Raw genomic sequence first — 18,150 nt, 5'->3', positions numbered from 1 at the left:
TGCATTTGAGTGCCTTATAGCCTCCTGCTAATATCAGCCCGATCTAATGAAAGTGCTTATCTATACCACGAATGTTATTTCTCGTGCCATTTATACGCCAAAAATGTTTTTGCGTGCATATACGCCGTATTCGCGTGCATATGATATGCACTTTATGGCGTGTAATACGCACACACTTCCCACCCCTAATCCTACCCAAGGGTTTTCAGTGCGTAGCATATGCACGCAAAAAAAACATTTTTGTCGTATAAATGGCACGAGAAATAACATTCGTGGTATAGATACGCACTTTCATGAGATCGTGTTGGCTAATATACACTACCATTCAAAAGTGTGTGATTGGTACGATTTTGTCATATTTTAAAGTCTGTAATACTCACCAAGGCTGCATTTATTTGATCAAAAATACAGTAAAAACTGTATAGATTAAAATAACTTCTAAAAATTAAATAAAAATGATACTGTGATGGAAAAGCTTTTTTGTTTATAAGAACATATTTCAAATGTGATGTTACAAATGTCTTTTCTCCTTTACTTTTGATCAATTGAATGCATCCTTGTTTAATAAAAGTATTAATGTCTTTTTTTTTAAGTCTTACTGACCCCAAGCTTTTGAATGTTCCAGTCTTTGACATGTTTTCTCCGATGTCAAAAGAAACCAACAAAATGGCTTATGGTTTATTTTGATGTCACAACCTTAAAGAGTGCCTGTGTCACCAAGCATTTGTTAATTTTAGTTCTTAGACTGGTGGTTTGCTGTGTCATCCACACAAATGACCCTTTATTAAGTGACTAAACCGCTCTTTTTAGGGAATGGGTACTCCAACGAGGAAGAGGAGGGTGGTGGCGAAGCGGAAGAGGAGGAGGAGGAGGAGGGGGGTGGAGGAGGAGAGGGCGATGAGGGCGACGAGGAAGAAAAGGAGGATTGGGAGGAGAACGGACGGCCTAAGATGAACCGTACGGAAACGCTGAACTCCACTTGCAGCTCCACTGGAACGCAGAAGAAGAGGAGTCAACATATGAAGAAGCAGGTCCAGGGCAATAACCAGGTCCAGCGCGCCCCCAGAGCTCTTTACTGCCTTAAACTGAACAACCCCATCCGCAGGGCCGCCCTCCATCTTGTGGAGTGGAAGTATCCATTTACAAGCTCAAACTTGATAAAGCTTTCCAATCATTTACTGCTATATGCCTGTTGAATGTAATGCCACTTCTAATAAGATCATGATTACCTTAACATGTGACTCCAGACCATTTGATATCTTTATTCTCCTGGCCATCTTTGCTAACTGTGTTGCTTTGGGAGTCTCCAAGCCTTTTCCTGAAGATGACTCGAATGCCACCAACCATGACCTAGTAAGTATTGCTCTGTGTCTCTTGAGAGAGAGTGAGTGTGAAATTAGGGTGGTATGAATATCATTTCAGCTCAGAGAACTGAAAAAAGATTGAAGAACATTTATGGTTAACGAGATTCTTGGTTTTTGGTTGCACTGGCTGCAATGTGGCTTTTAATTGAGATACAGTATGTATTGTAAAATTGTATATTGTAAGGTAAACATGTGCAATAGCCACCAGAGAGCGCGAAAAGGTGTTTCCCTTCCCAGGTGTTGTTTCATAATCAGATGTATTGGGAGTGTGCCTAGAACAGAGCGTTGACCGAATTCCTGCTGACCCATTTTGGAGGTTATAGATCTCAGGTGCAGTCAGAACAGAAGCATGCATGTGTTTATGTATTATGTAATATACTTTTCTTTTCCTATGGCATATTCTCTCAGGTCTTTTCTGGTTTCAGTCTGGTGTGTATTTTTGTTGCTAACTATATATATATATATACATACATACATAGGCCTATATATATATAATTTAAACAGAAAGTGGAGGCATTTCAAAGAAAGACATTTGTTTAGCACTTGGACAGACATAAATCATAAATCAAATCTATAACAATTTACAGTACTTTCCATGTTATTTAGAATATACTCTACCGTTCAATAATTTGGAATAATTCATACTTTTGAATGTTTTTGAAATGTCTCTTATGCTCATCAACGCTGCATTTATAAAAAAATACAGTAAAAGTAAAATTTGTACAATTTAAAATGAAGGGCCTTGCAGTGTCCGAAATTCTCGTCCGAAATTTTCCGACCTCACATTGTGTCAATCACGTTTACACACTGACTCCGAAACTTTTGTTCGTCATAAAAATATTTGGATCGAGTTTGATTTTCTGCGTTTTTCGCATCCGTAGTAAGCATTTTGAGGGGTGTTTTGACAATTCAGAGCCACTGAATGACGAATATGAAAAAATGCACACGAAATGTTCGGGCTCAATGTGCAAAGACCTTAACTGTTTTCTATTCTAATATATTTTAGTTATTCCTGCAATAGTAAAGCAGAAAGTTCAGCAGCCATAATTCAATCTTACTACAATCTTCTCATTATTATCAATGTTGAAAACAGTTGTGCTGCTTAATTTTTTTGGGAAACTGTAAAAAAATAAAAATAAAAACGGATTTCTTTGAGATATGCACATTTTAAGCATTTTAACATTTTAAATGTCTTTACTGTCACTTTTGATCAATTTACTGCATCCTTGCTGATCAAATGAAAAATTTATGAAATCTTCCTGACCCCAAACTTTTAAACAGTAGTGTGCATAGTTATCCCTCTAAAAATACACACAAATCCCAGAGAAACGCACATAAAAGGGGCATTCGCCTCAAGCAAGAGAGTTTTGTCACGTGACTCAATTCAGCCACACTATTTCGATTCCTACTGCTGTTCCAGTGTCAGAAATTTCTGGAAGCTTTGTACTTCACAATTTGAAAATCAGGTGCCATTTTGATGTAAAAATCCTGTTTTCTTTTGCTGTTTGATGATGCTGTATTACTCTGTAATCCTCCTCATCTCTAACAACCTCTCATTGTAACCCATCAGAGAGTGTCACATTTGATCCACTCAGTGGCCATTCTTAAAGGAATAGTTCACCTGAAAAATAAAATTATGTTTCTATTTACTCATGTTGTTCCAAATCTGTATTACTTACTTTCTTCTAGATTTTGAAAGTCATGGGCAATAAAAAATAAAAAATTCTTGACAAGAGGATGAGTAAATGGTGACATCATTTTCATTTTTGGGTCAACTTTCCCTTTAAACACTTTTACCAGCATCCTGCGTTACTGTGATGTTTATCTCGGCACCTGTGTCTGAGACTACAGGGCTTTAATTTGCTTGCAAGTTAGTGGCATTAAGGAAACAAATCTGCGTTTTTCTCCACGGCTGCAGTGAGGCATGCAACAATGCGAGGCTGCATGAGCTTGTGCACATTACAGCTTCACCTCGGCATGCAAAGGTCACTGAGATGAGAGAGAAATGCGCGAAAGAGAAGCGCCGCTAGCTATTGTTTCTTAGTAGGGGTTGGACCAAATAAAAACACCTTTCGTTTAAGTCCAGAAATCCTTTCTCCGCATCGCGGCACACTGGCACTTTCACTGGACTTTACCGGATTATCCATGTGAGCTTCATAGTTTGTCCCGCTGTCATCTCGAGTGTACAGGCGTGTGTGACTGTGCCCCATTCGTACTGAAATGCTCGACGTGTTGTGAAGTTCTGTAGTGGAGGGGATCTTCCCTAAGGCTTGTGTGAGAGAAACAGGAAGAGAAAGAGAGGAAATGAGAGAGAGGAGACCAAATGCGATCAGGACTCTAGACACGACCCCCCTCGGGCACTGCCTCATGTCTGTCCCATCAGAGAATCACTTTCTTTTTATAGAGGAAGAATTTGCATTCAAATGTAAGAGAAGTGACACTGAAGTGACAAAAGGGGAACAACGGGGCAGAATGTACAACCCGGATGAGAGATCACAGTGTAGCACGGACTAATTAACGAATGACAGTGTTTTCTTCCAGATTTAGTCTTTTTTTTTGTGGGGTTGTTATATTCACTTGCTGGATTGCATACAGACTAGATTTGCATTTCCAGAGGAAAATACCAGTGCTTTCTAGGCAGAAAAATATTAGTGCTAATGTGTAAAGTAAGCTTTGGTTCTGTGTAAGTGAAATGGTGTGTTGTCACCTTCATGTTTGCCCGTCATGTCACTCACTATGCGACTTAACTATCAAAGATAACCTAAAAATTAGACAAACTCTTTTGTGTTACTGTACTGAGGAAACATACACTTGCGACACACAAACTCAAAGCTGAACGGGCAGAGGTGAAACATTTGAATTCTCTGCCGTAATGCGATCTCGTAAATAATATTAAATAAAAGAGTTGATTTTCATGAATAATGTGGAGAAAAGCTCAGAAACTGATGATGTAGACGCATACTCTCTGGCCATGGCAGCCAATCACCACTCATCACAGCCAATTAACGCATACTGTACATCACATTTCGTGAAGTTGGTTCAACTTTTGCTTCAAAAAATTGAAGAAAAAAAAACACTTTTCATTTAATAATAAACATGATGCTATAGTTGTTTTCACTGATGTTCAACCTGTACATATTTTTTAACACCTCAAACAATATTTTAGGGTTTCATGACCCTTTAAGGGCTTTATTAAGAGTCAATAAAGAGTTTATTCAGTGTCAGGGAAAATACCAACTTAAAAAAAGTTGACCTGTGCTTTTTAGGAACATTATATAATACGTTTATAAAAATAGTCAATTTTACATGCATTTATTTTGACAGCTCATATTTTGAAGTTAAATGAAAATACTGCATATTCCTGAGATCATAAATTTTGAGTGCAGTTACAGTAACCAGCTTTAGTTTTTTCCCTGCTTTAGAACCATTTAGTTTAATGAATCAAAAACAAATCAAGAAATTTTAGCAAAGGGAACAATAATGATCCTAATAGTGACTAGTGAGATAACAAACAATTTAAAAAATAAAATCAATAAATAGAGATAAACATATTTTAATTCTAAATAATATGTCCTCATTAGTCCCATGACCAAACAAACAAACATAATGAAATTATTCAAGTGCAAGGGCTTATGGGTATTCCCCCAGTCACAGTGCTTCTCACTGGGAATGCTCAGTTGCGGATGCAGTGATATGAAGTTTATAGTGCTTAGCCTATTTCCATTGCACTTATTATATTTGACGTTCCTTGATGGTTCAAGAGGGGGAAATGACAGCTGTTATTGGACTAATCAACTCAACTAGTGAGTTTAAAGAGAAAAGGTGTGTTAAAAGTGTGTTCACAGGAATTTAAAGAGATATTTCACTACAAAAAAAAGAACATTCTGTCATCATTTACTCATCTTCATTTTGTTCCAAACTTGTATGACTTTCTTCAGCAGAACAGCAAAGATGTTTTGAAGAATGTGTCCAAACAGCATTGACTTCCATCGTATAAACAAAACTCAAAATATCTTTGTCTATGTTACACAGAAAAAAAAGACAAGATGGTGGTGAGTAAATGATGATATAATTTTCAAATTGGGGTGAACTTGAAGTTCACAGTACCAAAACTGCCCACAGCTTACAACTGAAGTGGACCAAAGAATAATGCATAATGTGAATTTAATATTAAGCTCAGCTTTTTAAAGATGCGCTCACAATGCAAGCTCAATCAAATCCACCTGCACTGTCTTCTTCTTTTAGTTTTTGCAGGACAACAAGCCAACAAAATGATGTGAAAGTGAAAGAGACAGGGAGGGTTATAAAGACAGCGAGAGCAGAAAGAGTGGTGGTCAGGAGAGATTGTAGCTGCCTGTTCGTTTGGCTGCTCTAAATGCTCTTGGTCCTGATAAGCAGCTTACTCTTCCTCCCCTGTCTCTCATCACCCTTCCCCCATCACCCCATCCCTCTCTCTCTCTCTCTCTCTCTCTCTCTCTCTCTCTCTCTCTCTCTCTCTCTCTTTTCGCTCTCCATCTCTGTTCTGATGCTTAAAGCCACATCCTGGATTCCAGGTGCAAAGGAGGGGGCATGTATTTAATGAGTGTGTGTGTTTGCTGTCAGTCTCTCTCAAAAAGCCGGTTGGTCTTTCCCTATGCCATATTGTTTGTTACATTTTGCTGTCCATCATCTTGGTTTCAGTTGTCTTCGGTTCATTACTCAAAGGCATTCAGCACTCTGAGCTTGCATGTCTAATAACTAGGGCTGACAGTTGATTGCAAATTTTAATTGAAATAATTACACGAGTTGCAGATGAATTAATTGCAATTAATTGCACTTATCAATATATGCTTAGAAAATCCCCCAAGGAAAGATAACTATTGTGGGAGTCAAGTAAAGCATTGAATCAACAGAAAGTGACTTTAGAAGTCAAAATAGAACTTATTTCCATATCATTGACCAAAACCCTATCACTGGCTTACGGCAATAAAAAGAAATGCATATTTTATCAAATATATAAATTAAAACTTGTTTTTAAAATATATATAAATATAAAATACTAAAATTATACAAAAGTATTATTATTATCAGCATTATTAACATCATCACTGACCTACTACAGCAATCCAAAATATATATGTTTATATATTATTATTATGATTATTATATGCCAATTATTTGCATTATTTTTATCTATAAAAATAAATATACTATTACAATTTTTTTAATTCACAGCCCTACTAATTTCATCCAATGTTGCCATGGTCTTTCTGCTCGTCTAAGAAAGGAAATATGCAGTTGAGAGCTTTAGAAATAGTTCATGGACATTCTGTTCCTGTCAGTGTGCAAAAACCTTCTGCATACTTCAGACAGAGACATACGGTCCAGCAAATGGAAGTTTATGCTGTATGCCACTTTACATCAAATCAAGTAGCAGTGTGTGCATGTGCGGTTATTATTGTCCATATGGTATTGTTCTTCCACCTCTGTCACAGTCTTACACAGATGGTGTGTGTTTTTTGTGGTTAGTTTGTTGTTTTGTCTGTACATGTTTGTTTATATGGAGGGAGTGTGCATGCACACAAGTGTGCCGCACAGTGCATAGACTGCCGGCAAAAGAGAGGGAGGAAGAGAAAGAGAGGCTGACAGATTAGTAATCTTTTGAAACGCTTGCAGATTCCCCATTTTGAAGTCCAGCTCCAGCTCTAGACCGACCCTCTTTGTCTCTCTCGTTTACTGTATTGTGTGAACAGGGGTCATCATCATTCTTACTGACAACAATTTAATATGATTATGTATTATATGCTTAGAATATTGATTTGATCATATGATTTGTGTGACTCAGGTTTTCTTGCAGGTTTGTGACCATTTTAATTGAGAGACTACATAGAATATTTGTACTTGTAAAACTGTTTATATATATATATATATATATATATATATATATATATATATATATATATATATATATATATATATATATATATAATATATATATATATATATGTGTGTGTGTGTGTGTGTGTGTGTGTGTGTGTGTGTGTGTGTGTGTGTGTGTGTGTATATAGTTTTATAATTATAACGTTTTTATCATTTCTTATAAGACATTTTGTGTAAAAGTTTTTAAAAACTGTATTAAAAGTTTTAATTTATATAAAGCTGTTTATATAAAGTTGTTGCTGTCTGTGGGTTTTGCAAATATCTAACCAATGAAAATAGCGATTTAACATCGGCCGAGATTTTGGCCGAAAGACAGAAAAAAACGGAGTGCCCACATTGCTACAGTACAACTTTATACAACTTTATAACCTGTCAGTTGCTGAAAACATAATGTGATGCACTTACTACTTAGTTCAGATGCAGCCATTCTAATGACGGACAAATTATGTATCTCCAAAATTCGCTGGTCGAAAACCTCGTAACTTTATTTGAGCCTTATTTTGGTCAAATGACACATGCACTTGTCTGACTACGAATAAAGCCATAATATCAACTTTGACAAAACCGTGTATTAATTATATAAAAAATTGAATTTTTTGAGATTTGAGGTTTCTGCCCGACGGAGACAATATAATCTAAATTATTGGTCACAAACTAATCAGGCCAATATTATCCAATAAAATTATTGGTTCCTATTATTGCTAATATAATTTTATTATTAGACCATATAACATTTTTCTATTCTAAGTTTAATATAAATGTTCTATGTATCTATAAATATATATATATATATCTCTTCCCTGTGTGTCTTCTCAGGAGCAAGTTGAATATGTGTTTCTGATCATCTTCACCATCGAGACATTTCTGAAGATCCTGGCGTACGGCCTCGTCATGCACCCGAGCGCTTACATCCGCAATGGTTGGAATTTACTGGACTTTGTCATCGTCATTGTAGGGTACGGCACCATTCTCGCCACTCTACTCATCCATCCCACTTGTTTATTTACTGTCTTTTTCATTTAAAAATGAGTCATAATAACCCGGAGTGACATCACTGCCTCTCCTCCCGTGATTCACTTGCATATTAATTTTCATAGCTGATTTTTATTCAGGTTGTGTTATGGCCAACAGCTCTCTTATTCACAATTCTCCTCTTGTCCTGCTGTTCTCTTTACCCCCTTTTTCCTCATTTCTCCCTTTTCTCAACCTCTCCCTTTTGCTCTCTCTCTCTCTCGGATTATCTGGTCAGATCTGGCTGTCAATCCTCTCTCCCGCTCGCTCTCTCTTTGTGTCTTAATCTGACCTACAGAGACTAGGCGCTACCCTTAATTTCACACACCAGGCTTTACGGCACTGTGGTGAATGTGTGTGTATGTGAAAAGAGTAAATATACATTTCATGCACTAAAAAAGAATCAATCTTTCATAGTATGCCACTGCTTAAACTCATTTTCTTCCACCATAGAGTGTATTTAAAGAGCGACAATCCCCAGAGCTCTGTCTGTCCTGCTAAAATGGGACTAAACAGCTGTTCTGGGGTCATTAATGGCCAGTTGGTCAGAGTGATGGTTAATTATCTAAAAGAAGATGACTGTCGCAGTCATTTAGCATCTTTTTGAGTATAATTTTGAGAGTTTTTTTTAGTATTGATTAGAGATTTCATTAAGCTCACAGGCAGAACCGCTAATGGGCAGGTGGATCTGTTCCAAACACACAGTATTACACATCATATTATTTCTGCTTATAATACTGATGATGCCATCCTAAGAGTATTTGTGCGTACATGTGTATGCATGAAAGCACACATAGCTGGGATGGGTGCCACGAATATTATGGCCCAGCCAGCTTCCACAACACTTCACTCCATTCGTTGGAGAATTAAATTACGCTAGTCAGGCAATATGTTTCCAATCCACTAAAAAGAACTTCACTTCAGTTCAGAACCAGCTCATAAGAGTCATTTGTTTGGGAATCGGGCTACAATGGTCACTCTGTATGTTTCTGGTTCACTAAAAAGAAGAACAAGCTCATAAGAGTCATTCATTTGGGAATCCGGCTACAGTGGCCATGCTGTATGTTTTGATTCGCTAACAAGAACCAGCTCATAAGAATCATTCATACAGGAATCAGGCTTCACTGGTCAATGTTACTAGAAAAAAAAGCTCATAAGAGTAATTTTTTGGGAATCAGGCTACACTGGTCAATGTTAGGCCTACTAAACAGAACCAGCTATTATTTTAGAAATATTTATTCAACCACAATTATGTTGTTGTTTTTTGTTTTTGTTTTTTTGCAGGTTGTTCAGTGTTGTATTAGAGACTGTTACTCATAAGTCCGGTGAAACAACATCCCATACGCCGGGGAAACCTGGAGGTCTAGATGTCAAAGCCCTCCGAGCCTTCAGAGTCCTACGACCCCTCAGACTGGTTTCAGGAGTTCCCAGTGAGTTTGTGTTTGTAATAGAAAAAAAAGGATATAAGTTAGTAAAATCTGGTGTAAATTGCTATGAACTATTCAGCAGTGGTGTATCACCCAAAAAAGAGTGTTTCTGACTGTGCTATTAAGAATGTATTCTGTCTCTATGGATATTTGTATGGAGTGGTGTTTTTTGCAGTTATGATATTTGTGCAGCGATCATCAGGGGGGCTGGTGTAGCGTGACCTCTCTAAGGTCATGAAAATTAGGCCTGTAGATTCATTCAGTGTCCTCACCAGATGAGCTTGACTCACCGTTGCACCCAGAGGCTGTTCTGTTTCGCAGTCATTTCAAAATCAGATCCACGGCTACACACTCCTGAATTACTGACCAACTAACCAAAGGGCCATTATTGATTGTGTCTTTACAATACTAAGATGATAAGAGGACGGTTTCAAAGAACACTGTCCGTGGTGCTGAAAACACAATTCCATTAGCTACTTTACTGGTGAGGATAGCAGAAAACAGGGTTGTGTATCCTTGAACATGGAATATTCAATGACTTATTCCACCACAGTACTATTAGAAGCCCTGATGTGGAACTTTCCTGCCTACCGGCATGTACGATGGTATCTCCCCCTCATGTGCTCACCCCCACGGTTATCCTGGCAGGTCTCCCAGTGAGGCAAGATGACATTGAATGAGGACACTTCTTCTTATTCACATACCCATTACATTTACAGGAAAACACACATTAGAAATTCCTCACTGTGTGCACCTGTAATGCTATTAGGTGGCATGGCGTTTCAGTGGGTAGCACTGTCGCCTCACAGCAAGAAGGTCCCTGGTTCGAGTCCCTGGTTTCTGTGTGTAGTTTTTTTGTTCTCCCAGTGTCAGCGTGGGTTTCCTCCGGCTGCTCTGGTTTCCGGAGACTTTAATACAAAACACAACCACTTGAATAAGGCAATAACCGACAAAGGACTAAACAGAACAGGGAGTATATGCAGAGGATAATCAGGAACTAAGATACAGCTGATGATAATTAACCATATAAACAACAGTAGAGAAAGAAGAATTAAAGGACAGAACAGAATATCAAAATAAGAGTCTATAACGTGACAAAATGAACATGATTTAACTCAATTTTGACTAATTTAAAGGTACACTATGTAAGTTTCCCCCCCAAAAAATAACTACATTTAAATAACGAGTCAATACGTCATCAATTCATCTTTCAAAACGTATAAGTGTTTATATTTTTTCACAGAAAATTGCATACATACGTCACTCACCCGTGAGTATTTTGCCATAGCCGTAAATAGAGAAAAGATGCGCCGGCTACTTTGACGCGTGTATGATGTGGGAGTGGCATAGGTTAATTGTCACAACGAGCAAGAAAGTTTGACATTGAGCAATCTAAATCTTGAACCTCCAGGGAATTACCCATTTTAAATAAACAAGGATCAAAATTGTCTTGGCTTTTCAGAGATGGTCAGAACTGAGGGATTTGAAATGTTGTAAGATGGTGTTTTTATTACTCAACAGATCAGTAATGTTTTATTCTACAGATAAATTGCCATGTAGCTCCCTAACAAAGTTCATTGTAAAGCATTATCTATCGTGAAGGGTCATTTCATTATAGTTGTTGTGCTGTGCTTTTGCAAAAAGACCAAATACTACATTAATATAATGGACATAAACAGACAGAATGTGAATTCATTTCTTATGCTCAAAATATTTGGTTTCGGGTTACAGATTGTACTCCATTATGAAGGCTATGATCTCTCTGCTCTGTGTGTGTATGTGTGTGCGTGTGCAGGCCTGCAGATTGTGTTAAACTCCATCATGAAGGCAATGGTTCCCCTGTTGCACATCTCTCTGCTTGTCCTCTTTGTCATCATCATTTACGCCATCATTGGACTGGAGCTCTTCATCGGACGAATGCATCGCACCTGCTTTTATATAGGCGCAGGTATCCACACATTCTCACATAAAATATTTATGTGCATTTTCTGTCACTCTCTGTCTTCCTCCATCTGTCTCTCTCTTATTTTTCCAGAAAATTATGCAGACGATGAACCACTCCCATGTGCGTTTGCGGGTCATGGACGCCAGTGCGCTATCAATGGTTCTGAGTGCAGGGGAAAGTGGGAAGGACCTAACGGTGGCATCACTAACTTTGATAACTTCTTCTTTGCCATGTTAACAGTTTTTCAGTGTATCACAATGGAAGGCTGGACAGACGTCCTGTACTGGGTAACTAAGCCGTATGCATGGTCTTCAGACTGTAATGGGTCATAAATATATATTTTAAGCAAGTGATTGTGTATGACACTAATATTGTTGCTTTTGCTTGCCTGTTCATCTCTGTAGATGAATGACGCTATTGGGTTTGAGCTGCCGTGGGTTTACTTTGTTAGCCTGGTCATCTTTGGATCCTTCTTTGTTCTCAACCTTGTGTTGGGTGTGTTGAGCGGGTGAGTTTATAGGACAGATAATTACGTGAATGTTTGGGGGCAATGGGTGTCTATGGGTGATTTTGCCATGGCTGATTTTGTCCCTATCACTTCACGTAATATCCAAAGCATTGATTCAGAATATACATTTGAGCAGTTTATGCATTGTCTGGCCAAACTCACGTCCTTTGGCGTTGCTACTGTCATGCTCTTCTGTTTGAGCTACAGAAGCAGTATTACCACTGCTGATATATTAAGGGTTAGGGTTGGGATTCTAACCAGGAACCCTTTGTACTCAAAGTGAAAATGTTCCAGCTAAACTATTGCATCATCATACTTGACATATACACTTTTGTTCAAAAGATTGGGAGCAACAACATTTTTTATGTGTTGTTAGAGAATTTTTTTATGCTCCTCAATTTATTTGATCAAAAAAATGGTAGAAGCAGTAATGTAATATTCTTATAAAAAAAAAACTGTGTTCTATTTGATATATAAAGGTCATTTATTCCTGTGATGGCAAAGCTGAACATTACTTCAATCTTTAGTGTCACATGATCCTTCAGAAATGATTCTAAATCATTTGGTTCTCAAGAAAAATGTTGAATTATGTTAAAAACAGCTGTTGCATAATATTTTTGTGGAAACCATGATACATTTTTCTGGATGTTTGGTGAATAGATGCATAGCAACTTGGTATTTTTGTCAATTTTTGCATATGTTTAATAATAATGTTTCTACATTTCAATTTTGACTTTGGAAACAGCAAATACTTTTACCTTATCTCTGGATCAATACATCACATGTGACAATTTAATGATTAAAACAGTTTGTCCGTATCCCAATTAATTAATGTGCTAAGTCTTCATCATTTCATGACATCATACCATCATACCTGTGCATCATAACTTGTTTGCATGTCTGTGTGAGTGGTTATTTAACAGAGGACAGCAGGGGATGAGCAGATATCAGATGTTAATGTTTTTACTCACCTGAATGGAACAATCCCCAGATGCTGAGAGCAGCAGATTTGCGGAGTCTGATTTCCTGCAGACTGTTCCAAAGCGCACACAATTCCCCAAAGATTGCGCCTCGTGCAGCTTCCCCTTTGTTAAACAGAGTGTGAAAGTCCACAGTGTGTTTTTGCCTCTGCATAGTGTGTTTTTGCCTCTGCATTGTGTGTGTGTTTGTTTTGCTTGTCTAACAAGCCATACTTGTGTGTAGAGAATTCTCTAAGGAGAGAGAGAAGGCGAAAGCTCGCGGAGATTTTCAGAAGCTCCGTGAGAAACAGCAGATGGAGGAGGATCTGTCTGGATATATGGACTGGATCACTCAGGCTGAGGACATAGATGAGTTTGACGAAGACGGAAACAGACGTGAGATCTCTTCCTCTGTTCCACCCTCTAAAACCCCCTTGTCCTTAATATCAATTGTTCATTGTAGAAACATGATTGATATACACACTCAAGCACATTTAAAGATGATTTGTGTAACGTGTGGCGAGCAGGACGAGGTCCAGGGACGGAGGGGTGATTACTGATGAGTGCGCAAAATCAAAAATTCTGATTCTGAAAAGTTCATCCACACATTACAATAATAGCACTTGAATAATGCTAAAATATCACTGCCCTGGACCCCATTCATACTCAAAAGTATGAATCATTATTCTTGCAGATCAGTCACTATTGCCAGAAATAACACATTTCACCTTTTAAATGAGTTCCCGATATACTATTAATAAATTAAACATTTCATATTACCTTTTATGTTTGAGGTAAAAATTTTCCCCACCTGCCACACTTTTGCCATTTGTCCATGTCTCTCACTCTTTTCTCTCTCTCTCTCAATCTTTCAATCTCCCTCAGGTGTGACCTTGCGTGACCTAGCTGATAAGAAGAGGGGGAAATTCGGCTGGTTCAGCCACTCAAACGAAACCCACGGTACGGCCAATCAGAATGAGACGCATGACCTCTTCACTGTTCACTGCCCCGCTGTACTATATATAGCCCCCCTCAACTTTGTCTGGTCTAATTGTATGATTTACATCTGGGGCTAGAAATCACATCTCTCGGTTGGACCCATATTAAGTGCTTTGACCCTATTTCAGAGAGATTGCTTTTCTCCAAAACTGTGCCAAAGTGTGGCCGACATTATTTTTTCTCTTTGTCTCTCTTATACCTCTCTTTTTTACGGTCCTTTTCTGTCTCTGTGTATCTTTCACTTTCTTCCTGTTTTTCATTCGCTATAGCAAGTCTTCCAGCCAGTGAAACAGCTTCCGAGAACACTGAAAACATAGATGAGGAACACACAGATTGTTGTGCTGCTTGCTGGTAATGCAAATATACTCAAACATACATACCCACTATAATTAGAAAGAATATGACTCATTGAAACTACATTTTTCATTGTGTTGTCATGCTGGCTTGCTAATGGAAGTTGTTATCAGCCATAATGGAGTGTCATCTCTAAATTTCTCAGTTGCGGCTCATTATGTTCTCTTTTCTTTGTATTCTTTGTGCTCTTGCAAGTCAGTTCATTACTCTGGGCTTCTTCGGCTGTCTTTGATTCAGTATCTGAACTGGATCTTTGTTAAACGCAATGCATCAGTGTTTACATTTTGCCAATTGCTCTGTGTTGTGATTGTCTGTGATCTCATTGTCGTTTCATTTTGTTTTGTCCACTGTTCTTTGACTTCAGTGCTCGCATTATGAAGATCCCCTGCTGGTGAGTCTTTGCGAGGACAAACTCGTGGTTCAGTTTACCTACTAGATGTACTAGATGTAAACTTTACTTTGGGAAATACACTTGCAGGTAGTTTTTTTTCTTAGTTACAGCATAAATTAGCTAAATTTAGTGAGATTTATGCTCAAAACAATGCTCAGAACGATCAATGGGGGAAAAAAGTATTTTCATGATTTGTTATTTGAACCTTTTTTCTTTTGTCAAATCAACTTTAATGTGGTTCAGATAACACAATATTTTGAGTTTATATTTATTAAACCAAGCTCCATTGTATTAACTCAACATTTTTATTTCAATGAACTCAAAAAAATCTATGGCAACAAGTAACTTACTTTTTTAAGTGAAACCAACAATATTTTTTTATAATTATTACATGCCCTCTAAAACTGCTCTGATCACATGGTTCATGACCTATTGTTTGGATTTTATGTATACCATAACAATATGTATATTTTGGTAAAATAATAAACTTATATACCATATATATATTAAAAAATATATGCATATTATGATATATGTATATCATAATATGCATATATTTTTTAATATAATAAAAAATGTATATAGTGATTATAGACAAAAAAATGTTGTGTGTCCGCTTAGTCGTGCCCTGCGCCGCTGGAACCGCTGCATTCGAAGAAACTGTCGTACAGCGGTGAAATCTGTGACATTCTATTGGGTGGTGCTGCTCCTGGTCTTCCTCAACACAGCTCTCAGTGCCTCAGAACATTATAACCAACCAGAGTGGCTCACTGAAATTCAGGGTATGTAGCTGTTGCCAAACATCACCTTGCTGACATAACATGTGTACTGTCCCACAGCACCAGCCACACTTTTATTCATAGACTTCTATTAGCAGATGTTTTTTGTTGCTGAGTCTGGTGGTGTTACCAATGAATTAACTTAAATGTTGACAAAAAATTATTGAGCTGAGATCACATCTATTTATCCGCCTCTCTTTCTTTTTGTGTCTCTCATAGACATTGCCAATAAGGTTCTCCTGTCATTGTTCACAGTGGAGATGTTGTTGAAAATGTACAGTCTGGGGTCGCGGGGATATTTTGTGGCTTTTTTCAACCGTTTTGACTGTTTCGTTGTGTGCGGTGGGATTCTGGAGACAGTTCTGGTGGAGATGGAGATCATGCCACCTCTCGGCATCTCAGTGTTGCGCTGCGTCCGCCTGCTTCGGATCTTCAAAGTCACACGGTACTCTTAAACTTGCTTCTTACATGAATGGGCACAAAATAGGAATCTCTTTTAAAATACTTTTTTTTAAAGAAACTATTTTATATGAGGTTTCTAATGTTTGCAACACTGTCACTCAAATTCGGAACATGTCTAAAAACAATTAGTTATTTTGTTATTTTCTAAAAATTTCATAGACAACATAAACATGTCGATTTTAAAAAATGACAAAAAATATACGGTAATTTATGAACCCAAAACGTTTATTGGATTTCTTTTTATAATTTTAAAATCGTGCTGGTTTGGCCTCCATGTGTATTCTCTGTCCCCTGCTAATTCTTTGTTTTCTGAGTCTGGTCCTTTCTGTTTCTCCTGATGTTTCTGTCTTTCCTCATCACATTTCCACCCTGTTCATTCTTGCCCCACTTGTCCTCTTCAGCCATTGGACGGCTCTGTCCAATCTGGTGGCCTCGCTACTGAACTCAATGAAGTCCATTGCCTCCCTACTGCTGTTGCTCTTCCTCTTCCTCATCATCTTCGCTCTGCTTGGCATGCAGCTATTCGGAGGGAAGTTCAACTTTGATGAGACGCAGACCAAAAGGAGCACCTTTGATGCCTTCCCTCAGGCCCTGCTCACATGCTTTCAGGTAATAAACTCTTGTACAACAATGAAAACATAATGTTAGGTTACTTAACTCTTTCCCCGCTTTTGACGGAATTTTCCGGCAATCCATGTTTTCAGTGTTACGGTAAGTGATAGAAGCATTGCTTATGTTATGCACATGTAAAATAACGTGATCATCAAACATTAATCTGTATATAAATCAAAAAACATCTTACGTTACCTTATGAACTCTCGATCTACTCCATCTACCTTTTTTGATCAGTTCTGAATCCAATGTAGGTTTTGTCAAAAATGAAAATTTTCTCAGGTTTTTGTTCAAAATATTTTTTATTAAACATCCACATTCTAGTGTTGATTAAAAAAAAATTTATAAAGCTAGAATAAGTTTTTTTTCCAGAGTTTTTGTTCTTTCTTTTGATATATTTAATGTTCAGGTATAACAAAATATTCTGGTGGGCATGAACGTTTTGTGAAAAAATGCAACCGCTGGCTGGCATCTTTTTCAAAAACGCGGGCAGGGAAAGAGTTAATAAGCATATTTCTCATTTTCACAAAATATTCATCAATAAAGAAAAACGGTACACAGATAAAAACAGAAATTATTGTTAAAGAAACACAATGCTTTTAAAGTATAAAAGAAACTTTTTTTTATCTTCCCCCATCCCCCCCCCCCCTCTACAGATATTAACAGGTGAAGACTGGAATGTAGTGATGTATGATGGTATCATGGCCTACGGCGGTCCGGTTTTCCCTGGAATGATCGTCTGTCTTTACTTTGTGATTTTGTTCATCTGTGGTAACTGTATCCTTTCCCTCTAAAACCAGTTTCACTGGCTTATTCATTATGCATTAATTCTGTGAATGTGCTATCATAAATTAACAGGAACAGTTTAATTAATTTACATTTATGCATTGTAAATACTTTGATCCAAAGTAAGTTGCGTTGTATGTAGACATGCTTTTCCTGGGATTTGTACCTATGTCCTTTGCATTGCTAATGCCATACACTACAGTTTGAGTTACAGGAATGCAGTTATTTCCAACTAGTAACAGATGTCATTGCTCACTGATTGAAAACGAACCATATCTCACCATCCTTCAGAAATCCTAATTTCTGTGTTTTGTTGTTGCTGTTGGATGTGGTTTGTTATATTTTTGTGTTTGTTAGGTCTTAACCTCTGCCCTCTCAGATATCTTGCTGAACGTCTTCTTGGCCATCGCTGTCGACAACTTAGCAGGAGGCGATGGAGACAAGAAGAAAGAGTGTGTTTTTAAATCATCTCAGATCATATAATCTCAACTAATCTCTCTTTCTAACTTCCATAAATATTACATCATTAATGAATACATACCATTCTATAACATGTACTGTGGTCCAAAAGTCCACATTGAAAGTATGGGATTGAAATTTAAGCCTGGAAACAAAAACAAAAAGTAAAACATTC

The 18,150-nt window shown here is 37.6% G+C and overlaps 1 protein-coding gene across 3 annotated transcripts in view; it reads left to right on the top strand.

The window, feature by feature from the left end:
• The window catches only part of cacna1fb (calcium channel, voltage-dependent, L type, alpha 1F subunit), a 47,226-nt gene that overhangs the window by 3,434 nt on the left and 25,642 nt on the right, over positions 1-18,150 (top strand). For 2 of the 3 annotated variants that reach the window (XM_079638736.1, XM_079638734.1), the window contains exons 2-17: positions 811-1,132; positions 1,248-1,353; positions 8,100-8,239; positions 9,579-9,724; positions 11,517-11,669; positions 11,757-11,953; positions 12,071-12,174; positions 13,378-13,529; positions 14,019-14,093; positions 14,402-14,483; positions 14,851-14,877; positions 15,499-15,659; positions 15,876-16,101; positions 16,520-16,727; positions 17,387-17,507; positions 17,896-17,968. In XM_079638736.1, the coding sequence (XP_079494862.1) occupies positions 811-1,132; positions 1,248-1,353; positions 8,100-8,239; positions 9,579-9,724; positions 11,517-11,669; positions 11,757-11,953; positions 12,071-12,174; positions 13,378-13,529; positions 14,019-14,093; positions 14,402-14,483; positions 14,851-14,877; positions 15,499-15,659; positions 15,876-16,101; positions 16,520-16,727; positions 17,387-17,507; positions 17,896-17,968 (2,293 nt within the window). Of the gene's footprint in view, positions 1-810; positions 1,133-1,247; positions 1,354-8,099; positions 8,240-9,578; positions 9,725-11,516; positions 11,954-12,070; positions 12,175-13,377; positions 13,530-14,018; positions 14,094-14,401; positions 14,484-14,850; positions 14,878-15,498; positions 15,660-15,875; positions 16,102-16,519; positions 16,728-17,386; positions 17,508-17,895; positions 17,969-18,150 lie in introns of all 3 variants that reach the window. The other variant, XM_079638735.1, reaches the window with a different exon arrangement.

Source organism: Phoxinus phoxinus (genome assembly GCF_949152265.1).
Source record: "Phoxinus phoxinus genome assembly, chromosome: 15".
NCBI lineage: Eukaryota > Metazoa > Chordata > Actinopteri > Cypriniformes > Leuciscidae > Phoxinus > Phoxinus phoxinus.
Note: the sequence above shows the minus strand (reverse complement) of the source record. Positions and strands in the feature narration are given on the sequence as shown.